Source organism: Micromesistius poutassou (assembly GCF_964030765.1).
Source record: "Micromesistius poutassou genome assembly, chromosome: 8".
Lineage (NCBI taxonomy): Eukaryota > Metazoa > Chordata > Actinopteri > Gadiformes > Gadidae > Micromesistius > Micromesistius poutassou.
In genome coordinates this window covers 11,280,556-11,305,987 of record NC_140278.1, presented here as the reverse complement: position 1 = coordinate 11,305,987, position 25,432 = coordinate 11,280,556, and the positions used below count along the sequence as shown (strand labels likewise).

The 25,432-nt window shown below is 43.0% G+C and overlaps 1 protein-coding gene across 1 annotated transcript in view; it reads left to right on the top strand.

Moving 5' to 3' along the window:
• The window catches only part of ibtk (inhibitor of Bruton agammaglobulinemia tyrosine kinase), a 50,887-nt gene extending 25,680 nt beyond the window's left edge, over positions 1-25,207 (top strand). The window contains exon 30 of the mRNA XM_084471359.1: positions 24,065-25,207. Within this exon, the coding sequence (XP_084327485.1) occupies positions 24,065-24,193 (129 nt within the window). The 3' untranslated portion in view covers positions 24,194-25,207. The remainder of the gene's footprint in view (positions 1-24,064) is intronic.
• The last annotated feature ends 225 nt before the right edge of the window (positions 25,208-25,432 follow it).

Below are 25,432 nucleotides of genomic sequence, written 5' to 3'. Positions count from 1 at the left end.
CTGAACAAAAATCCTGCTATTTGTGACTGTACGTTGAAGGGCGTGTCTGTGGCGTGCCGTCAAAGTTGGCCATTTTGAATGGAATTCTTTCACTTTTTCGCCTTGTATTTCAACTAACTCCTCCTAGGGAATTTATCGGATCATTGATGTAGGGTTAATAATGTTAGTTAAAGTTGTTACAACATGTAATTCAGTTAAATGTGGTCTTACATGTTAATGTCAAAACAATCAGTAGGACACCACAGGGCACCTCTGCTTCTACAGATTACATAAATTTGCGAATTTTTTTTAAAACTGCGCTTTTTTAAAACTGAGCGCAGTGATGAACGGGACCTCGTGCCGGCTTGCGGCTGCGTCACGTGCGGTCCTAACATGTGCACATCTTGCCAGCACACATGTTACGACGGCACGTGACGCGGCCGCAAGCCGGCGCGATTTTTTTTTAAAACTGCGCGCAGTGATGAACGGGACCTCGTAGTGGCGGCTGCAAGCCGGCGCGAGGTCCCGTTCATCACTGCGCGCAGTTTTAATTCTTATTCTTATTTTCCCTCATCTTCGACTGCATTTTTCCCCCCCTGCACATATTCGAAAACTCATTTTTTCTTGGTGCATTTTGTGGGACTGGTGAAAAATTTGATATTCTAGCCCTCAAATTCACATTCGCCCCTAGGTGGCGCTATACCAACTATGCCAAAATTTCAACGTTTGCACAAGCATAACTCGTCACCGGTTGGACCTAAACTCAGGAGACTTTGCACACATATTCAAATCCTCATAATGAAGAAATTTGCAGATACTAACTTAGCACTTCCGGTAGCCAGATTTCCCGCCATTTTGAATTTAGTTCAAAACAGTAAATTCCCCAAGGATCCCAGGTTTTTCGACTTTGACATAAATCCTTTGGCAGATATCATCTATGGCCCATTATCTTCAATCTGACATAAGGATTAGTCTGTAGGATAAATTTCAAAGTACCCATGAGCCATTGAGTTCAAAAAGGGGTGTGTTTTTCACCCCAAAAATAGTAAATTGCACATATCTACATTAATTGGACTCCTATGGTGTTGGACCTCTCTACTAAAGTTGTTCAGAATCAAATTCTGAACAAGATTGAGTCAACAATTTTTCAAATGGGGCGTGGCATCGAAGTGGGCGTGGCCCGATACTAAAATAGCCACAGTTCATAGACGCAATGTTTGATTTGAGCGGGACCAACTCAATGGCCATTAGGTACCAAAGTTCTAACTGCTCACCAAAAATTAAGTCGATTTAAAATACAACATGGCCGCCAGAGGCTCAAAATCACTCTGCGGACACCGTAATAGTTATGAATATGAAATTCACAGGACACGTGTAGACTGGTGCCGGTAGCTCACATACCAAAAATCGTGTTTCTCATGTGTGTAGCGCCCCCTACAGGAACTTTAAAATGCAGCCCCTACGTCACGTTTCACCAATATGTATGAAACTCGGTAAGCACGTACAAGGTCACAATATCTACAGAAAAGCCTCTTGGACCCATGCCCCAAAACCCACCGGAAGTCGGAAATTTTAATTTTTTCATTTTCACTCTCGGCGGCCATTTTGAATTATTTTCACTTTTTGGCCTTGTATTTGAATGAACTCCTCCTAGGGAATTAATCGGATCTGCTTCAAAATTGGTCAGTACAGTCAATAAATGGTGCCGAACCAACGCCGTGCTATTTGTGACTGTACGTTGAAGGGCGTGTCCGTGGCGTGCCGTCAAAGTTGGCCATTTTTGAATTCCGTCGCCTTGTATTTGAACTAACTCCTCCTAGGGAATTTATCGAATCTGCTTCCAAATTGGTCAGTACAGTCATGAAATGGTGCTGAATAAACGCCGTACTATTTGGGACTGTACGTTGAAGGGCGTGTCCGTGGCGTGATGTCAAAGTTGGCCATTTTGAATGGAATTTCACTTTTTCGCATTGTATTTGAACAAACTCCTCCTAGGGAATTTATCGCATCTGCTTCACAATTGGTTAGTACAGTCAAAAAATGGTGCTGAACCAACGCCGTGCTATTTGTGACTGTACGTTGAAGGGCGTGGCCGTGGCGTGCCGTCAAAGTTGGCCATTTTTGAATTCCGTCGCCTTGTATTTGAACTAACTCCTCCTAGGGAATTTATCGGATCATTGATGTAGGGTTAATAATGTTAGTTAAAGTTGTTACAACATGTAATTCAGTTAAATGTGGTCTTACATGTTAATGTCAAAACAATCAGTAGGACACCACAGGGCACCTCTGCTTCTACAGATTACATAAATTTGCGAATTTTTTTTAAAACTGCGCTTTTTTAAAACTGCGCGCAGTGATGAACGGGACCTCGTGCCGGCTTGCGGCTGCGTCACGTGCGGTCCTAACATGTGCACATCTTGCCAGCACACATGTTACGACGGCACGTGACGCGGCCGCAAGCCGGCGCGATTTTTTTTTAAAACTGCGCGCAGTGATGAACGGGACCTCGTAGTGGCGGCTGCAAGCCGGCGCGAGGTCCCGTTCATCACTGCGCGCAGTTTTAATTAGGGACCGAGCCAAACTTGGCAAGGACCCTATTGAAACCCTCATGATTATTCTTCTTCTTCTTATTATTTTCCAGGATTTCGACTGCATTTTTCCCCCCCTGCACATATTCGAAAACTCATTTTTTTTTGGCACATTTTGTGGGACTGGTGAAAAATTTGACATTCTAGCCCTCAAATTCACATTCGCCCCTAGGTGGCGCTATACCAACTATGCCAAAATTTCAACGTTTGCACAAGCATAACTCATCACCGGTTGGACCTAAACTCATGAAACTTTGCACACATATGCAAATCCTCATAATGAAGAAATTTGCAGATACTAACTTAGCACTTCCGGTAGCCAGATTTCCCGCCATTTTGAATTTAGTTAAAAACAGTAAATTCCCCAAGGATCCCAGGTTTTTCGACTTTGAAAAAAATCCTTTGGCACATATCATCTATGGCCCATTATCTTCAATCTGACATAAGGATTAGTCTGTAGGATAAATTTCAAAGTACCCATGAGCCATTGAGTTCAAAAAGGGGTGTGTTTTTCACCCCGAAAATAGTAAATTGCACATATCTACATTAATTGGACTCCTATGGTGTTGGACCTCTCTACTAAAGTTGTTCATAATCAAATTCTGAACAAGAATAAGTCAACAATTTTTCAAATGGGGCGTGGCATCGAAGTGGGCGTGGCCCGTTACTAAAATAGCCACAGTTCATAGACGCAATGTTTGATTTGAGCGGGACCAACTCAATGGCCGTTAGGTACCAAAGTTCTAACTGCTCACCAAAAATTACGTCGATTTAAAAAACAACATGGCCGCCAGAGGAGGGTCGATCACTCTGCGGACACCGTAATAGTTATGAATATGAAATTCACAGGACACGTGTAAACTGGTGCCTCTAGCTCACATACCAAAATTCGTGTTTCTCATATGTGTAGCGCCCCCTACAGGAACTTTAAAAACCAGCCCCTGCGCCACGTTTCACCAATATGTATGAAACTTGGTAGGCACGTATAAGGTCCAATGCCCTACAGAAAAGCCTCTTGGACCCATGCTCCAAACCCCACCGGAAGTCGGAAATTTTAATTTTTTCATTTTCACTCTCGGCGGCCATTTTGAAATTTTTTCACTTTTTTGCCTTGTATTTGAATGAACTCCTCCTAGGGAATTTATCGGATTTGCTTCAAAATTGGTCAGTACAGTCATGAAGTGGTGCTAAACCAAAATCGTGCTATTTGTGACTGTACGTTGAAGGGCGTGTCCGTGGCATGCCGTCAAAGTTGGCCATTTTTGAATTCCGTCGCGTTGTATTTGAACTAACTCCTCCTAGGGAATTTATCGGATCTGCTTCAAATTTGGTCAGTACAGTCATGAAGTGGTGCTGAACCAAAATCGTGCTATTTGGGACTGTACGTTGAAGGGCGTGGCCGTGGCGTGATGTCAAAGTTGGCTATTTTGAATGGAATTTCACTTTTTCGCATTGTATTTGAACGAACTCCTCCTAGGGAATTTATCGCATCTGCTTCACAATTGGTCAGTACAGTCATGAAGTGGTGCTGAACCAAAATCGTGCTATTTGTGACTGTACGTTGAAGGGCGTGTCCGTGGCGTGCCGTCAAAGTTGGCCATTTTTGAAATCCGTCGCCTTGTATTAAACTTACTCCTCCTAGGGAATTTGTATTTGAACTAACTCCTCCTAGGGAATTTATCGGATCTGCTTCAAAATTGGTCAGTACAGTCATGAAGTGGTGCTGAAACAAAATCGTGCTATTTGTGACTGTACATTGAAGGGCATGGCCGTGGCGTGCTGTCAAAGTTGGCCATTTTGAATGGAATACTTTCACTTTTTCGCCTTGTATTTCAACTAACTCCTCCTAGCGAATTTATCGGATCATTGATGTAGGGTTAATAATGTTAGTTAAAGTTGTTACAACATGTAATTCAGTTAAATGTGGTCTTACATGTTAATGTCAAAACAATCAGTAGGACACCACAGGGCACCTCTGCTTCTACAGATTACATAAATTTGCGAATTTTTTTTAAAACTGCGCTTTTTTAGAACTGCGCGCAGTGATGAACGGGACCTCGTGCCGGCTTGCGGCTGCGTCACGTGCGGTCCTAACATGTGCACATCTTGCCAGCACACATGTTACGACGGCACGTGACGCGGCCGCAAGCCGGCGCGATTTTTTTTTAAAACTGCGCGCAGTGATGAACGGGACCTCGTAGTGGCGGCTGCAAGCCGGCGCGAGGTCCCGTTCATCACTGCGCGCAGTTTTAATTAGGGACCGAGCCAAACTTGGCAAGGACCCTATTGAAACCCTCATGTTTATTAGGGACCGAGCCAAACTTGGCAAGGACCCTATTGAAACCCTCGTGTTTATTCTTCTTCTTCTTATTTTTCCTCATCTTCGACTGCATTTTTCCCCCCCTGCACATATTCGAAAACTCATTTTTATTTGGCACATTTTGTGGGACTGGTGAAAAATTTGATATTCTAGCCCTCAAATTCACATTCGCCCCTAGGTGGCGCTATACCAACTATGCCAAAATTTCAACGTTTGCACAAGCATAACTCGTCACCGGTTGGACCTAAACTCATGAAACTTTGCACACATATGCACATCCTCATAATGAAGAAATTTGCAGATACTAACTTAGCACTTCCGGTAGCCAGATTTCCCGCCATTTTGAATTTAGTTAAAAACAGTAAATTCCCCAAGGATCCCAGGTTTTTCGACTTTGACAGAATTCCTTTGGCACATATCATCTATGGCCCGTTATCTTCAATCTGACATAAGGATTAGTCTGTAGGATAAATTTCAAAGTACCCATGAGCCATTGAGTTCAAAAAGGGGTGTGTTTTTCACCCCAAAAATAGTAAATTGCACATATCTACATTAATTGGACTCCTATGGTGTTGGACCTCTCTACTAAAGTTGTTCATAATCAAATTCTGAACAAGAATAAGTCAACAATTTTTCAAATGGGGCGTGGCATCGAAGTGGGCGTGGCCCGTTACTAAAATAGCCACAGTTCATAGACGCAATGTTTGATTTGAGCGGGACCAACTCAATGGCCGTTAGGTACCAAAGTTCTAACTGCTCACCAAAAATTAAGTCGATTTAAAAAACAACATGGCCGCCAGAGGAGGGTCGATCACTCTGCAGACACCGTAATAGTTATGAATATGAAATTCACTGGACACGTGTAGACTGGTGCCGATAGCTCACATACCAAAATTTGTGTTTCTCATGTGTGTACCGCCCCCTACAGGAACTTTAAAAAGCAGCCCCTGCGCCACGTTTCACCAATATGTATGAAAATCGGTAGGCACGTATAACGTGCCAATACCTACAGAAAAGCCTCTTGGACCCATGCTCCAAACCCCACGGGAAGTCGGAAATCTTAATTTCTTCATTTTCACTCTCGGCAGCCATTTTGAAAAAATTTCACATTTTTGCCTTGTATTTGAATGAACTCCTCCTAGGGAATTTATCGGATCTGCTTCAAAATTGGTCAGTACAGTCAATAAATGGTGCCGAACCAACGCCGTGCTATTTGTGACTGTACGTTGAAGGGCGTGTCCGTGGCGTGCCGTCAAAGTTGGCCGTTTTTTAATTCCGTCGCCTTGTATTTGAACTAACTCCTCCTAGGGAATTTATCGAATCTGCTTCCAAATTGGTCAGTACAGTCATGAAATGGTGCTGAATAAACGCCGTGCTATTTGGGACTGTACGTTGAAGGGCGTGTCCGTGGCGTGATGTCAAAGTTGGCCATTTTGAATGGAATTTCACTTTTTCGCATTGTATTTGAACAAACTCCTCCTAGGGAATTTATCGCATCTGCTTCACAATTGGTTAGTACAGTCAAAAAATGGTGCTGAACCAACACCGTGCTATTTGTGACTGTACATTGAAGGGCGTGGCCGTGGCGTGCCGTCAAATTTGGCCATTTTTGAATTCCGTCGCCTTGTATTTGAACTAACTCCTCCTAGGGAATTTATCGAATCTGCTTCCAAATTGGTCAGTACAGTCATGAAATGGTGCTGAATAAACGCCGTGCTATTTGGGACTGTACGTTGAAGGGCGTGTCCGTGGCGTGATGTCAAAGTTGGCCATTTTGAATGGAATTTCACTTTTTCGCATTGTATTTGAACAAACTCCTCCTAGGGAATTTATCGCATCTGCTTCACAATTGGTTAGTACAGTCAAAAAATGGTGCTGAACCAACACCGTGCTATTTGTGACTGTACATTGAAGGGCGTGGCCGTGGCGTGCCGTCAAATTTGGCCATTTTTGAATTCCGTCGCCTTGTATTTGAACTAACTCCTCCTAGGGAATTTATCGGATCATTGATGTAGGGTTAATAATGTTAGTTAAAGTTGTTACAACATGTAATTCAGTTAAATGTGCTCTTACATGTTAATGTCAAAACAATCAGTAGGACACCACAGGGCACCTCTGCTTCTACAGATTACATAAATTTGCGAATTTTTTTTTTAACTGCGCTTTTTTAAAACTGCGCGCAGTGATGAACGGGACCTCGTGCCGGCTTGCGGCTGCGTCACGTGCGGTCCTAACATGTGCACATCTTGCCAGCACACATGTTACGACGGCACGTGACGCGGCCGCAAGCCGGCGCGATTTTTTTTTAAAACTGCGCGCAGTGATGAACGGGACCTCGTAGTGGCGGCTGCAAGCCGGCGCGAGGTCCCGTTCATCACTGCGCGCAGTTTTAATTAGGGACCGAGCCAAACTTGGCAAGGACCCTATTGAAACCCTCGTGTTTATTAGGGACCGAGCCAAACTTGGCAAGGACCCTATTGAAACCCTCGTGTTTATTATTCTTATTCTTATTTTCCCTCATCTTCGACTGCATTTTTCCCCCCCTGCACATATTCGAAAACTCATTTTTTCTTGGTGCATTTTGTGGGACTGGTGAAAAATTTGATATTCTAGCCCTCAAATTCACATTCGCCCCTAGGTGGCGCTATACCAACTATGCCAAAATTTCAACGTTTGCACAAGCATAACTCGTCACCGGTTGGACCTAAACTCATGAAACTTTGCACACATATTCAAATCCTCATAATGAAGAAATTTGCAGATACTAACTTAGCACTTCCGGTAGCCATATTTCCCGCCATTTTGAATTTAGTTAAAAACAGTAAATTCCCCAAGGATCCCAGGTTTTTCGACTTTGACATAAATCCTTTGGCACATATCATCTATGGCCCATTATCTTCAATCTGACATAAGGATTAGTCTGTAGGATAAATTTCAAAGTACCCATGAGCCATTGAGTTCAAAAAGGGGTGTGTTTTTCACCCCAAAAATAGTAAATTGCACATATCTACATTAATTGGACTCCTATGGTGTTGGACCTCTCTACTAAAGTTGTTCAGAATCAAATTCTGAACAAGATTGAGTCAACAATTTTTCAAATGGGGCGTGGCATCGAAGTGGGCGTGGCCCGATACTAAAATAGCCACAGTTCATAGACGCAATGTTTGATTTGAGCGGGACCATCTCAATGGCCATTAGGTACCAAAGTTCTAACTGCTCACCAAAAATTAAGTCGATTTAAAATACAACATGGCCGCCAGAGGCTCAAAATCACTCTGCGGACACCGTAATAGTTATGAATATGAAATTCACAGGACACGTGTAAACTGGTGCCGATAGCTCACATACCAAAATTCGTGTTTCTATTTTTTGTAGCGCCCCCTACAGGAACTTTAAAAAGCAGCCCATGCGCCACGTTTCACCTATATGTATGAAACTCAGTATTCACGTACAATGTGCCCATACCTACAGAAAAGCCTCTTGGACCCATGCCCCAAACACCACAGGAAGTCGGCTATTTGCATTTCTAATTTTCACTTTTGGCGGCCATTTTGAATTTTTTTCACTTTTTTGCCTTGTATTTGAATGAACTCCTCCTAGGGAATTTATCGAATCTGCTTCCAAATTGGTCAGTACAGTCAATAAATGGTGCCGAACCAACGCCGTGCTATTTGTGACTGTACGTTGAAGGGCGTGTCCGTGGCGTGCCGTCAAAGTTGGCCATTTTTGAATTCCGTCGCCTTGTATTTGAACTAACTCCTCCTAGGGAATTTATGGAATCTGCTTCCAAATTGGTCAGTACAGTCATGAAATGGTGCTGAATAAACGCCGTGCTATTTGGGACTGTACGTTGAAGGGCGTGTCCGTGGCGTGATGTCAAAGTTGGCCATTTTGAATGGAATTTCACTTTTTCGCATTGTATTTGAACAAACTCCTCCTAGGGAATTTATCGCATCTGCTTCACAATTGGTTAGTACAGTCAAAAAATGGTGCTGAACCAACACCGTGCTATTTGTGACTGTACATTGAAGGGCGTGGCCGTGGCGTGCCGTCAAGGTTGGCCATTTTTGAATTCCGTCGTCTTGTATTTGAACTAACTCCTCCTAGGGAATTTATCGGATCATTGATGTAGGGTTAATAATGTTAGTTAAAGTTGTTACAACATGTAATTCAGTTAAATGTGCTCTTACATGTTAATGTCAAAACAATCAGTAGGACACCACAGGGCACCTCTGCTTCTACAGATTACATAAATTTGCGAATTTTTTTTTAAACTGCGCTTTTTTAAAACTGCGCGCAGTGATGAACGGGACCTCGTGCCGGCTTGCGGCTGCGTCACGTGCGGTCCTAACATGTGCACATCTTGCCAGCACACATGTTACGACGGCACGTGACGCGGCCGCAAGCCGGCGCGATTTTTTTTTAAAACTGCGCGCAGTGATGAACGGGACCTCGTAGTGGCGGCTGCAAGCCGGCGCGAGGTCCCGTTCATCACTGCGCGCAGTTTTAATTAGGGACCGAGCCAAACATGGCAAGGACCCTATTGAAACCCTCGTGATTATTCTTCTTCTTCTTATTTTCCCTCATCTTCGACTGCATTTTTCCCCCCCTGCACATATTCGAAAACTCATTTTTATTTGGCACATTTTGCGGGACTGGTGAAAAATTTGATATTCTAGCCCTCAAATTCACATTCGCCCCTAGGTGGCGCTATACCAACTATGCCAAAATTTCAACGTTTGCACAAGCATAACTCGTCACCGGTTGGACCTAAACTCATGAAACTTTGCACACATATGCAAATCCTCATAATGAAGAAATTTGCAGATACTAACTTAGCACTTCCGGTAGCCAGATTTCCCGCCATTTTGAATTTAGTTAAAAACAGTAAATTCCCCAAGGATCCCAGGTTTTTGGACTTTGACAAAAATCCTTTGGCACATTTCATCTATGGCCCATTATCTTCAATATGACATAAGGATTAGTTTGTAGGATAAATTTCAAAGTACCCATGAGCCATTGAGTTCAAAAAGGGGTGTGTTTTTCACCCCAAAAATAGTAAATTGCACATATCTACATTAATTGGACTCCTATGGTGTTGGACCTCTCTACTAAAGTTGTTCATAATCAAATTCTGAACAAGAATAAGTCAACAATTTTTCAAATGGGGCGTGGCATCGAAGTGGGCGTGGCCCGTTACTAAAATAGCCACAGTTCATAGACGCAATGTTTGATTTGAGCGGGACCAACTCAATGGCCGTTAGGTACCAAAGTTCTAACTGCTCACCAAAAATTACGTCGATTTAAAAAACAACATGGCCGCCAGAGGAGGGTCGATCACTCTGCGGACACCGTAATAGTTATGAATATGAAATTCACAGGACACGTGTAAACTGATGCCGATAGCTCACATACCAAAATTCGTGTTTCTATTTTTTGTAGCGCCCCCTACAGGAACTTTAAAATGCAGCCCCTACGTCACATTTCACCAATATGTATGAAACTCAGTATTCACGTACAATGTGCCCATACCTACAGAAAAGCCTCTTGGACCCATGCCCCAAACTCCACAGGAAGTCGGCTATTTGCATTTCTAATTTTCACTTTTGGCGGCCATTTTGAAATTTTTTCACTTTTTTGCCTTGTATTTGAATGAACTCCTCCTAGGGAATTTATCGGATTTGCTTCAAAATTGGTCAGTACAGTCATGAAGTGGTGCTAAACCAAAATCGTGCTATTTGTGACTGTACGTTGAAGGGCGTGTCCGTGGCATGCCGTCAAAGTTGGCCATTTTTGAATTCCGTCGCGTTGTATTTGAACTAACTCCTCCTAGGGAATTTATCGGATCTGCTTCAAATTTGGTCAGTACAGTCATGAAGTGGTGCTGAACCAAAATCGTGCTATTTGGGACTGTACGTTGAAGGGCGTGTCCGTGGCGTGATGTCAAAGTTGGCCATTTTGAATGGAATTTCACTTTTTCGCATTGTATTTGAACGAACTCCTCCTAGGGAATTTATCGCATCTGCTTCACAATTGGTCAGTACAGTCATGAAGTGGTGCTGAACCAAAATCGTGCTATTTGTGACTGTACGTTGAAGGGCGTGTCCGTGGCGTGCCGTCAAAGTTGGCCATTTTTAATGGAATACTTTCACTTTTTCGCCTTGTATTTCAACTAACTCCTCCTAGGGAATTTATCGGATCATTGATGTAGGGTTAATAATGTTAGTTAAAGTTGTTACAACATGTAATTCAGTTAAATGTGGTCTTACATGTTAATGTCAAAACAATCAGTAGGACACCACAGGGCACCTCTGCTTCTATAGATTACATAAATTTGCGAATTTTTTTTAAAACTGCGCTTTTTTAAAACTGCGCGCAGTGATGAACGGGACCTCGTGCCGGCTTGCGGCTGCGTCACGTGCGGTCCTAACATGTGCACATCTTGCCAGCACACATGTTACGACGGCACGTGACGCGGCCGCAAGCCGGCGCGATTTTTTTTTAAAACTGCGCGCAGTGATGAACGGGACCTCGTAGTGGCGGCTGCAAGCCGGCGCGAGGTCCCGTTCATCACTGCGCGCAGTTTTAATTAGGGACCGAGCCAAACATGGCAAGGACCCTATTGAAATCCTCATGATTATTCTTCTTCTTATTATTTTTAGCCACTTCGACTGCATTTTTCCCCCCCTGCACATATTCGAAAACTCATTTTTATTTGGCACATTTTGTGGGACTGGTGAAAAATTTGATATTCTAGCCCTCAAATTCACATTCGCCCCTAGGTGGCGCTATACCAACTATGCCAAAATTTCAACGTTTGCACAAGCATAACTCGTCACCGGTTGGACCTAAACTCATGAAACTTTGCACACATATGCAAATCCTCATAATGAAGAAATTTGCAGATACTAACTTAGCACTTCCGGTAGCCAGATTTCCCGCCATTTTGAATTTAGTTAAAAACAGTAAATTCCCCAAGGATCCCAGGTTTTTCGACTTTGACAAAAGTCCTTTGGCACATATCATCTATGGCCCATTATCTTCAATCTGACATAAGGATTAGTCTGTAGGATAAATTTCAAAGTACCCATGAGCCATTGAGTTCAAAAAGAGGGTGTGTTTTTCACCCCAAAAATAGTAAATTGCACATATCTACATTAATTGGACTCCTATGGTGTTGGACCTCTCTACTAAAGTTGTTCATAATCAAATTCTGAACAAGAATAAGTCAACAATTTTTCAAATGGGGCGTGGCATCGAAGTGGGCGTGGCCCGTGACTAAAATAGCCACAGTTCATAGACGCAATGTTTGATTTGAGCGGGACCAACTCAATGGCCGTTAGGTACCAAAGTTCTAACTGCTCACCAAAAATTAAGTCGATTTAAAAAACAACATGGCCGCCAGAGGAGGGTCGATCACTCTGCGGACACCGTAATAGTTATGAATATGAAATTCACAGGACACGTGTAAACTGGTGCCTCTAGCACACATACCAAAAATCGTGTTTCTCATGTGTGTAGCGCCCCCTACAGGAACTTTAAAAAGCAGCCCCTGCGCCACGTTTCACTAATATGTATGAAACTCAGTATTCACGTACAATGTGCCCATACCTACAGAAAAGCCTCTTGGACCCATGCTCCAAACCCCACAGGAAGTCGGCTATTTGCATTTTTAATTTTCACTCTCGGCGGCCATTTTTAATTTTTTTTCACTTTTTTGCCTTGTATTTGAATGAACTCCTCCTAGGTAATTTATCGGATCTGCTTCAAAATTGGTCAGTACAGTCATGAAGTGGTGCTGAACCAAAATCGTGCTATTTGTGACTGTACGTTGAAGGGCGTGTCCGTGGCGTGCCGTCAAAGTTGGCCATTTTTGAATTCCGTCGCCTTGTATTTGAACTAACTCCTCCTAGGGAATTTATCGGATCTGCTTCAAAATTGGTCAGTACAGTCATGAAGTGGTGCTGAACCAAAATCGTGCTATTTTTGACTGTACGTTGAAGGGCGTGTCCGTGGCGTGCCGTCAAAGTTGGCCATTTTTGAATTCCGTCGCCTTGTATTTGAACTAACTCCTCCTAGGGAATTTATCGGATCTGCTTCAAAATTGGTCAGTACAGTCATGAAGTGGTGCTGAACCAAAATCGTGCTATTTTTGACTGTACGTTGAAGGGCGTGTCCGTGGCGTGCCGTCAAAGTTGGCCATTTTTGAATTCCGTCGCCTTGTATTTGAACTAACTCCTCCTAGGGAATTTATCGGATCTGCTTCAAAATTGGTCAGTACAGTCATGAAGTGGTGCCAAAACAAAATCGTGCTATTTGTGACTGTAGGTTGAAGGGCGTGTCCATGGCATGCCGTCAAAGTTAGCCATTTTGAATGGAATTCTTTCACTTTTTCGCCTTGTATTTCAACTAACTCCTCCTAGGGAATTTATTGGATTTATTGATGTAGGGTTAATGAACATGTAATTCAGTTAAATGTGGTCTTACATGTTAATGTCAAAACAATCAGTAGGACACCACAGGGCACGTCTGCTTCTACAGATTACATAAATTCGTGCTTTTTTAAAACTGCGCGCAGTGATGAACAGGACATGTGCACATCTTGCCAGCACACATGTTACGACGGCACGTGACGCGGCCGCAAGCCGGCGCGATTTTTTTTTAAAACTGCGCGCAGTGATGAACGGGACCTCGTAGTGGCGGCTGCAAGCCGGCGCGAGGTCCCGTTCATCACTGCGCGCAGTTTTAATTCTTCTTCTTCTTCTTATTTTTCCTCATCTTCGACTGCATTTTTCCCCCCCTGCACATATTCGAAAACTCATTTTTATTTGGCACATTTTGTGGGACTGGTGAAAAATTTGATATTCTAGCCCTCAAATTCACATTCGCCCCTAGGTGGCGCTATACCAACTATGCCAAAATTTCAACGTTTGCACAAGCATAACTCGTCACCGGTTGGACCTAAACTCATGAAACTTTGCACACATATGCAAATCCTCATAATGAAGAAATTTGCAGATACTAACTTAGCACTTCCGGTAGCCAGATTTCCCGCCATTTTGAATTTAGTTAAAAACAGTAAATTAAAAAAAAGGATCCCAGGTTTTTCGACTTTGACATAAATCCTTTGGCACATATCATCTATGGCCCATTATCTTCAATCTGACATAAGGATTAGTCTGTAGGATAAATTTCAAAGTACCCATGAGCCATTGAGTTCAAAAAGGGGTGTGTTTTTCACCCCAAAATTAGTAAATTGCACATATCTACATTAATTGGACTTCTATGGTGTTGAACCTCTCTACTAAAGTTGTTCATAATCAAATTCTGAACAAGATTAAGTCAACACTTTTTCAAATGGGGCGTGGCATCGAAGTGGGCGTGGCCCGTTACTAAAATAGCCACAGTTCATAGACGCAATGTTTGATTTGAGCGGGACCAATTCAATGGCCGTTAGGTACCAAAGTTCTAACTGCTCAATTAAAATTAAGTCGATTGAAAAAACAACATGGCCGCCAGAGGAGGGTCGATCACTCTGCGGAGATCATAATAGTTATGAATATGAAATTCACAGGACACGTGTATACTGGTGCCGGTAGCTCACATACCAAAAATCGTGTTTCTCATGTGTGTAGCGCCCCCTACAGGAACTTTAAAATGCAGCCCCTACGTCACGTTTCACCAATATGTATGAAACTCGGTAAGCACATACAAGGTCACAATATCTACAGAAAAGCCTCTTGGACCCATGCCCCAAAACCCACCGGAAGTCGGAAATTTTAATTTTTTCATTTTCACTCTCGGCGGCCATTTTGAATTTTTTTCACTTTTTGGCCTTGTATTTGAATGAACTCCTCCTAGGGAATTAATCGGATCTGCTTCAAAATTGGTCAGTACAGTCAATAAATGGTGCCGAACCAACGCCGTGCTATTTGTGACTGTACGTTGAAGGGCGTGTCCGTGGCGTGCCGTCAAAGTTGGCCATTTTTGAATTCCGTCGCCTTGTATTTGAACTAACTCCTCCTAGGGAATTTATCGAATCTGCTTCCAAATTGGTCAGTACAGTCATGAAATGGTGCTGAATAAACGCCGTGCTATTTGGGAATGTACGTTGAAGGGCGTGTCCATGGCGTGATGTCAAAGTTGGCCATTTTGAATGGAATTTCACTTTTTCGCATTGTATTTGAACAAACTCCTCCTAGGGAATTTATCGCATCTGCTTCCAAATTGGTCAGTACAGTCGAAAAATGGTGCTGAACCAACGCCGTGCTATTTGTGATTGTACGTTGAAGGGCGTGGCCGTGGCGTGCCGTCAAAGTTGGCCGTTTTGAGTTCCGTGGTCTTATTTTCGCTTTTTTCCCCTTGTATTTGAACGAACTCCTCCTAGGGTATTTATCGGATCTGCTTCACAATTAGTCAGTACAGTCAAAACATGGTGCTCAACCAATGCCGTGTTATTTGTGACTGTACGTTGAAGGGCATGGCCGTGGCGTGCTGTCAAAGTTGGCCATTTTGAATGGAATTCTTTCACTTTTTCGCCTTGTAGTCAAAACAATCAGTAGGACACCACAGGGCACCTCTGCTTCTACAGATTACATAAATTAAATTAAATAAAAAAAAACATGGCAAGGTCCCTATTGAAACCCTCATGATTATTCTTCTTCTTCTTCTTATTAGGGACCGAGCCAAACTTGGCAAGGACCCTATTGAAACCCTCATGTTTATTCTTCTTCTTATTATTATTTTTCAGAACTTCGACTGCATTTTTCCCCCCCTGCACATATTCGAAAACTCATTTTTATTTGGCACATTTGTGGGGACTGGTGAAAAATTTGATATTCTAGCCCTCAAATTCACATTCGCCCCTAGGTGGCGCTATAGCAACTGTTCAAAAGTGCAAACTTTGCACAAGCAGCACGCGTCACCGGTTTGACCTACACTCATGAAACTTTGCACACACATGAAAATCCTCATGATGAACAAAAAAGTCTCTTGAACTGAACACTTCCGGTAGCCATATTTTCCGCCATTTTGAATTTAGTTAAAAACAGTAAATTCCCCAAGGATCCCAGGTTTTTGGACTTTGACCAAAATCCTTTGGCACATATCATACATGGCCCATTATCTTCAATCTGACTCAAGGATTAGTCTGTACAATAAAGTTTAGAGCACCAATGAGTTCTAAAAGTGGTGTGGTTGAAACCTCGAAAATAGTTAATTGCTCATATCAACGTCAAGTTGGACGCCTATGATGTTGGCCCCAATACAAAAGCTGTTCAGAATCAAATTCTGAACAAGATAAAGTCAACGTATTTTCAAATGGGGCGTGGCATCGACATGGGCGTGGCCTGACACTAAAATCGCCACAGTTCATAGACGCAATGTTTGATTTGAGCGGGACCCACTCAGTGGCCGTTAGGTACCAAAGTTCTAACTGCTCAATTAAAATTAAGTCGATTGAAAAAACAACATGGCCGCCAGAGGAGGGTAAATCACACTGCGGAGACCGTAATAGTTATGAATATGAAATTCACAGGACACGTGTAGACTGGTGCCTCTAGCTCACATACCAAAATTCGTGTTTCTATTTTTTGTAGCGCCCCCTACAGGAACTTTAAAAAGCAGCCCCTGCGCCACGTTTCACCAATATGTATGAAACTCAGGATTCACGTGCAATGTGCCCATACCTACAGAAAAGCCTCTTGGACCCATGCCCCAAACCCCACAGGAAGTCGGCTATTTGCATTTCTAATTTTCACTTTTGGCGGCCATTTTGAATTTTTTTCACTTTTTTGCCTTGTATTTGAATGAACTCCTCCTAGGGAATTTATCGGATCTGCTTCAAAATTGGTCAGTACAGTCAATAAATGGTGCCGAACCAACGCCGTGCTATTTGTGACTGTACGTTGAAGGGCGTGTCCGTGGCGTGCCGTCAAAGTTGGCCATTTTGGAATTCCGTCGCCTTGTATTTGAACTAACTCCTCCTAGGGAATTTATCGGATCTGCTTCCAAAATGGTCAGTACAGTCATGAAATGGTGCTGAACCAAAATCGTGCTATTTGTGACTGTACGTTGAAGGGCGTGTCCGTGGCGTGCCGTCAAAGTTGGCCATTTTGAATGGAATTTCACTTTTTCGCATTGTATTTGAACAAACTCCTCCTAGGGAATTTATCGCATCTGCTTCACAATTGGTTAGTACAGTCAAAAAATGGTGCTGAACCAACGCCGTGCTATTTGTGACTGTACGTTGAAGGGCGTGGCCGTGGCGTGCCGTCAAAGTTGGCCATTTTTGAATTCCGTCGCCTTGTATTTGAACTAACTCCTCCTAGGGAATTTATCGGATCATTGATGTAGGGTTAATAATGTTAGTTAAAGTTGTTACAACATGTAATTCAGTTAAATGTGGTCTTACATGTTAATGTCAAAACAATCAGTAGGACACCACAGGGCACCTCTGCTTCTACAGATTACATAAATTTGCGAATTTTTTTTAAAACTGCGCTTTTTTAAAACTGCGCGCAGTGATGAACGGGACCTCGTGCCGGCTTGCGGCTGCGTCACGTGCGGTCCTAACATGTGCACATCTTGCCAGCACACATGTTACGACGGCACGTGACGCGGCCGCAAGCCGGCGCGATTTTTTTTTAAAACTGCGCGCAGTGATGAACGGGACCTCGTAGTGGCGGCTGCAAGCCGGCGCGAGGTCCCGTTCATCACTGCGCGCAGTTTTAATTATTATTATTTTTAAACACTTCGACTGCATTTTTCCCCCCCTGCACATATTCTAAAACTCATTTTTTCTTGGTGCAATAGTGGGGACTGGTGAAAAATTTGATAATCTAGCCCTCAAATTCACATTCGCCCCTAGGTGGCGCTATAGCAACTGTTCAAAAGTGCAAACTTTGCACAAGCATATCTCGCCACCGGTTTGACCTACATTCATGAAACTTTGCACAAACATGCATATCCTCATGATGAACAAAAAAGTCTCTTGAACTGAACACTTCCGGTAGCCATATTTTCCGCCATTTTGAATTTAGTTAAAAACAGTAAATTCCCCAAGGATCCCAGGTTTTTCGACTTTGACAAAAATCCTTTGGCACATATCATATATGGCCCATTATCTTCAATCTGACTTAAAGATTAGTCTGTACAATAAAGTTTAGAGCACCAATGAGTTCTAAAAGGGGTGTGGTTGAAACCTCGAAAATAGTTAATTGCTCATATCAACGTCAAGTTGGACGCCTATGATGTTGGCCCCAATACAAAAGTTGTTCGGAATCAAATTCTGAACAAGATAAAGTCAACATATTTTCAAATGGGGCGTGGCATCGAAATGGGCGTGGCCTGACACTAAAATCGCCACAGTTCATAGACGCAATGTTTGATTTCAGCAGGACTGACTTAGTGGCCGTTAGGTACCAAAGTTCTAACTGCTCACCAAAAATTTAGTCGATTTAAAAAACAACATGGCCGCCAGAGCCTCAAAATCACTGTGCGGAGACAGTAATAGTTATGAATATGAAATTCACAGCACACGTGTAAACTGGTGCCGATAGCTCACATACCAAAATTCGTGTTTCTATTTTTTGTAGCGCCCCCTACAGGAACTTTAAAAAGCAGCCCCTGCGCCACGTTTCACCAATATGTATGAAACTCAGTATTCACGTACAATGTGCCCATACCTACAGAAAAGCCTCTTGGACCCATGCCCCAAACCCCACAGGAAGTCGGCTATTTGCATTTCTAATTTTCACTTTTGGCGGCCATTTTGAATTTTTTTCACTTTTTTGCCTTGTATTTGAATGAACTCCTCCTAGGGAATTTATCGGATCTGCTTCAAAATTGGTCAGTACAGTCATGAAGTGGGGCTGAACCAAAATCGTGCTATTTGTGATTGTACGTTGAAGGGCGTGTCCGTGGCGTGATGTCAAAGTTGGCCATTTTGAATGGAATTTCACTTTTTCGCATTGTATTTGAACGAACTCCTCCTAGGGAATTTATCGCATCTGCTTCACAATTGGTCAGTACAGTCATGAAGTGGTGCTGAACCAAAATCGTGCTATTTGTGACTGTACGTTGAAGGGCGTGTCCGTGGCGTGCCGTCAAAGTTGGCCATTTTTAATGGAATACTTTCACTTTTTCGCCTTGTATTTCAACTAACTCCTCCTAGGGAATTTATCGGATCATTGATGTAGGGTTAATAATGTTAGTTAAAGTTGTTACAACATGTAATTCAGTTAAATGTGGTCTTACATGTTAATGTCAAAACAATCAGTAGGACACCACAGGGCACCTCTGCTTCTATAGATTACATAAATTTGCGAATTTTTTTTAAAACTGCGCTTTTTTAAAACTGCGCGCAGTGATGAACGGGACCTCGTGCCGGCTTGCGGCTGCGTCACGTGCGGTCCTAACATGTGCACATCTTGCCAGCACACATGTTACGACGGCACGTGACGCGGCCGCAAGCCGGCGCGATTTTTTTTTAAAACTGCGCGCAGTGATGAACGGGACCTCGTAGTGGCGGCTGCAAGCCGGCGCGAGGTCCCGTTCATCACTGCGCGCAGTTTTAATTATTATTATTTTCCACGACTTCGACTGCATTTTTCCCCCCCTGCACATATTCTAAAACTCAAATTTTTTTGGTGCAATTGTGGGGACTGGTGAAAAATTTGATATTCTAGCCCTCAAATTCACATTCGCCCCTAGGTGGCGCTATAGCAACTGTTCAAAAGTGCAAACTTTGCACAAGCAGCACGCATCACCGGTTTGACCTACACTCATGAAATTTTGCACACATATGCATATCCTCATGATGAACAAAAAAGTCTCTTGAACTGAACACTTCCGGTAGCCATATTTTCCGCCATTTTGAATTTAGTTAAAAACAGTAAATTCCCCAAGGATCCCAGGTTTTTCGACTTTTACCAAAATCCTTTGGCACATATCATCTATGGCCCATTATCTTCAATCTGACTTAAGGATTAGTCTGTACAATAAAGTTTAGAGCACAAATGAGTTCTAAAAGGGGTGTGGTTGAAACCTCGAAAATAGTTAATTGCTCATATCAACGTCAAGTTGGACGCCTATGATGTTGGCCCCAATACAAAAGTTGTTCAGAATCAAATTCTGAACAAGATAAAGTCAACATATTTTCAAATGGGGCGTGGCATCGAAATGGGCGTGGCCTGACACTAAAATCGCCACAGTTCATAGACGCAATGTTTGATTTCAGCAGGACCGACTTAGTGGCCGTTAGGTACCAAAGTTCTAACTGCTCACCAAAAATTAAGTCGATTTAAAAAACAACATGGCCGCCAGAGCCTCAAAATCACTGTGCGGAGACCGTAATAGTTATGAATATGAAATTCACAGCACACGTGTAAACTGGTGCCGATAGCTCACATACCAAAATTTGTGTTTCTATTTTTTGTAGCGCCCCCTACAGGAACTTTAAAAATCAGCCCCTGCGCCACGTTTCACCAATATGTATGAAACTCAGTATTCACGTACAATGTGCCCATACCTACAGAAAAGCCTCTTGGACCCATGCCCCAAACCCCACAGGAAGTCGGCTATTTGCATTTCTAATTTTCACTTTTGGCGGCCATTTTGAATTTTTTTCACTTTTTGGCCTTGTGAACTCCTCCTGGGCAATTCATCGGATCTGCTTCAAAATTGGTCAGTACAGTCATGAAGTGGTGCTGAACCAAAATCCTGCTATTTGTGACTGTACGTTGAAGGGCGTGTCCGTGGCGTGCCGTCAAACTTGGCCATTTTTGAATTCCGTCGCGTTGTATTTGAACTAACTCCTCCTAGGGAATTTATCGGATCTGCTTCAAATTTGGTCAGTACAGTCATGAAGTGGTGCTGATCCAAAATCGTGCTATTTGGGACTGTACGTTGAAGGGCGTGTCCGTGGCGTGATGTCAAAGTTGGCCATTTTGAATGGAATTTCACTTTTTCGCATTGTATTTGAACGAACTCCTCCTAGGGAATTTATCGCATCTGCTTCACAATTGGTCAGTACAGTCATGAAGTGGTGCTGAACCAAAATCGTGCTATTTGTGACTGTACGTTGAAGGGCGTGTCCGTGGCGTGCCGTCAAAGTTGGCCATTTTTGAAATCCGTCGCCTTGTATTAAACTTACTCCTCCTAGGGAATTTGTATTTGAACTAACTCCTCCTAGGGAATTTATCGGATCTGCTTCAAAATTGGTCAGTACAGTCATGAAGTGGTGCTGAAACAAAATCGTGCTATTTGTGACTGTACATTGAAGGGCATGGCCGTGGCGTGCTGTCAAAGTTGGCCATTTTGAATGGAATACTTTCACTTTTTCGCCTTGTATTTCAACTAACTCCTCCTAGGGAATTTATCGGATCATTGATGTAGGGTTAATAATGTTAGTTAAAGTTGTTACAACATGTAATTCAGTTAAATGTGGTCTTACATGTTAATGTCAAAACAATCAGTAGGACACCACAGGGCACCTCTGCTTCTACAGATTACATAAATTCGCGAATTTTTTTTAAAACTGCGCTTTTTTAAAACTGCGCGCAGTGATGAACGGGACCTCGCGCCGGCTTGCGGCTGCGTCACGTGCGGTCCTAACATGTGCACATCTTGCCAGCACACATGTTACGACGGCACGTGACGCGGCCGCAAGCCGGCGCGATTTTTTTTTAAAACTGCGCGCAGTGATGAACGGGACCTCGTAGTGGCGGCTGCAAGCCGGCGCGAGGTCCCGTTCATCACTGCGCGCAGTTTTAATTATTATTATTATTATTATTATTTTCCACGACTTCGACTTCATTTTTCCCCCCCTGCACATATTCTAAAACTCAAAATTTTTTGGTGCAATTGTGGGGACTGGTGAAAAATTTTATATTCTAGCCCTCAAATTCACATTCGCCCCTAGGTGGCGCTATAGCAACTGTTCAAAAGTGCAAACTTTGCACAAGCATATCTCGCCACCGGTTTGACCTACACTCATGAAACTTTGCACACACATGCATATCCTCATGATGAACAAAAAAGTCTCTTGAACTGAACACTTCCGGTAGCCATATTTTCCGCCATTTTGAATTTAGTTAAAAACAGTAAATTCCCCAAGGATCCCAGGTTTTTCGACTTTGACAAAATTCCTTTGGCACATATCATCTATGGCCCATTATCTTCAATCTGACTTAAGGATTAGTCTGTACAATAAAGTTTAGAGCACCAATGAGTTCTAAAAGTGGTGTGGTTGAAACCTCGAAAATAGTTAATTGCTCATATCAACGTCAAGTTGGACGCCTATGATGTTGGCCCCAATACAAAAGTTGTTCAGAATCAAATTCTGAACAAGATAAAGTCAACATATTTTCAAATGGGGCGTGGCATCGAAATGGGCGTGGCCTGACACTAAAATCGCCACAGTTCATAGACGCAATGTTTGATTTGAGCGGGACCAACTCAATGGCCATTAGGTACCAAAGTTCTAACTGCTCACCAAAAATTAAGTCGATTTAAAATACAACATGGCCGCCAGAGGCTCAAAATCACTGTGCGGAGACCGTAATAGTTATATATATGAAATTCACAGGACACGTGTAAACTGGTGCCGATAGCTCACATACCAAAATTCGTGTTTCTATTTTTTGTAGCGCCCCCTACAGGAACTTTAAAAAGCAGCCCCTGCGCCACGTTTCACCAATATGTATGAAACTCAGTATTCACGTACAATGTGCCCATACCTACAGAAAAGCCTCTTGGACCCATGCCCCAAACCCCACAGGAAGTCGGCTATTTGCATTTCTAATTTTCACTTTTGGCGGCCATTTTGAATTTTTTTCACTTTTTTGCCTTGCATTTGAATGAACTCCTCCTAGGGAATTTATCGGATCTGCTTCAAAATTGGTCAGTACAGTCATGAAGTGGTGCTGAACCAAAATCCTGCTATTTGTGACTGTACGTTGAAGGGCGTGTCCGTGGCGTGCCGTCAAAGTTGGCCATTTTGAATGGAATTCTTTCACTTTTTCGCCTTGTATTTCAACTAACTCCTCCTAGGGAATTTATCGGATCATTGATGTAGGGTTAATAATGTTAGTTAAAGTTGTTACAACATGTAATTCAGTTAAATGTGGTCTTACATGTTAATGTCAAAACAATCAGTAGGACACCACAGGGCACCTCTGCTTCTACAGATTACATAAATTTGCGAATTTTTTTTAAAACTGCGCTTTTTTAAAACTGAGCGCAGTGATGAACGGGACCTCGTGCCGGCTTGCGGCTGCGTCACGTGCGGTCCTAACATGTGCACATCTTGCCAGCACACATGTTACGACGGCACGTGACGCGGCCGCAAGCCGGCGCGATTTTTTTTTAAAACTGCGCGCAGTGATGAACGGGACCTCGTAGTGGCGGCTGCAAGCCGGCGCGAGGTCCCGTTCATCACTGCGCGCAGTTTTAATTTCAATTTTATTTATTGTTTTGTTTATTTATTTTGGATATTTAAAATGTCTTTCAGTTCCAGTGTTAAATATTCTTTAGAAACAGTTTATTGATCTTTGAAAGGTTGTACTTTCATTATTACGCCATTATCATTATATTCGTTGAAAATGGTCTCAAAATGGCAATATTATCGCTTATCGCAATAATTTCTGGGACAATTTATCGCCCAGCAAAATTTGTTATCGTGACAGGCCTGTGTGTGTGTGTGTGTGTGTCCGTCCTATGCAGCTATGGAAAGCTATGGAATTTGATTTGCGATTTGTGTATAAATATCCTGGTGTACTGCACTTCAATGGGTCTTTCTATTTAAGTCTGGAAAACATTGAATGAAAAATGTTAAGAAACCCTGTTTATGTCTGCTTAGGTTTGTGTTTCGGTGTGCATTTGTCTCTTTTGCACTCTAACTGCAAGGGGACCAGGAGGGCGTCATTGGTTTCCATATTTTGCATGGCTGAATACGTACACCAGACATAACATGTATGACAAACATCCTAGAGAGGATGTTTGTCTTTTGCGTTTTTTGACTGCCGTCTTTTGAAGAGGGAGTCCCTGGGTCAACACCTCAAGGAAAAGAGAACCTCCCAGTTCAATCTGGTCTCCCCCCCCCCCCCCCCCCCCCCTCGTCTCTACATGCAACACGACTCATCTTCCCGCATTCCCGCTCCTCTTGTCTTCCACGTAGATTGAGGAGTGTGCGATCCAGCAGCTGCTGCTCCACTACAAAGCGCGGGACAACCCCGATGAGCTGATCGTGGTGGAGCGGTCGTCGATCGGCCCGATCGCCACTCCCACCTGGAACAAACAACACTGACGATGCTCGCCCTCCAGTCAGGTGAAACGCAGAATCTCCCCTGTCCCATCCCACCCCTCCCCATCCCACCCCTCCCCATCCCACCCCTCCCTAGCCCACCCCTCCCTAGCCCACCTCACACAAGACGGCGCACTGGCTCCATGGCGAGGCTGCAACTGCAAGCCCTGCACCCCGAGCTGAGACATCAGCTGTGTGTGTGTGTGTGTGTGGTCCATGTAATAGAATGCAAATGCTAACTTTTCCCCCTATGGTTAGATGAATGTGATGCAAGAGAAGAATAAAATGCATAATACTTTTGGAGATGGACATGGTGGGGGTCAAGTTTAAGGATCGATAAGGATAGCTTTTCTTATGTTGGAAAACAACTGTTAGTATTTAGCGATGTTCGTCTGCCAAAGATTGTCCGGGCTGGAGTTTATTAAGTCTATTGAGAAGCACATCAGCCAGATGTGTGCAGGTAGTGAGGCGTGCCATGTGTACATACAAATGTGTCAAGAGTGAGACTGTGCCACCTGCAAACTATTGAGGAAAAGTCCTGTTTTTCTCCTCCCCAACAACTTGTAATCCAAGCTTTATTTATTTTAAAGTCAACAGTAATAGGTCATCCTGGCCCAGAAGCCCATAGTTTGCTTGAATCTTGATAATTGATCTCTTGTGTTATAAGTTCAGCAGATGCTCACGGTAGACTTACTATATTAATAAGAGCAAGCTATTGAGGAGGCTTCTGTGCCTTTTTTACCGCATGTACACAGAGATGTGTGTGTGTGTGTGTGTGTATACAGCATTTAACAAACCCGAAATAGCCACATGATTTCATTGGTTGCTCCTCTGCGTTTATTCTTGTGGAGCTGTTTGATTCTAAAACTGGATTGCTACATTGCTACATGGTTACATGCTCTCTATTCCATGATGACTTTACTGCAGGACTCTGTGTTGACTTTGTGAGCAGAAGACTTGGAGCTGTGCAAAGCAAACGCCATGCAATAAAAAGAGCCCCTGTGCAGGGAAAAGCTGTCCCTTGTCTGTGCCTTAATTCGATTACCAATGCGCTTTAGATTAGCAGACTGGATAAAATGGACCAGATTTAATTTAAATATCATTGAATTCTTAACACTTTTTTCCCTTTTTCTGACAGCTCCTTAATTGCAGTTTCCAGAGACTCGATATGTCGCTGAATAAAAAACGAAAAAAAAAAAATATATATCTTTCATCACATCTAATAAAGATAACATTTCATTT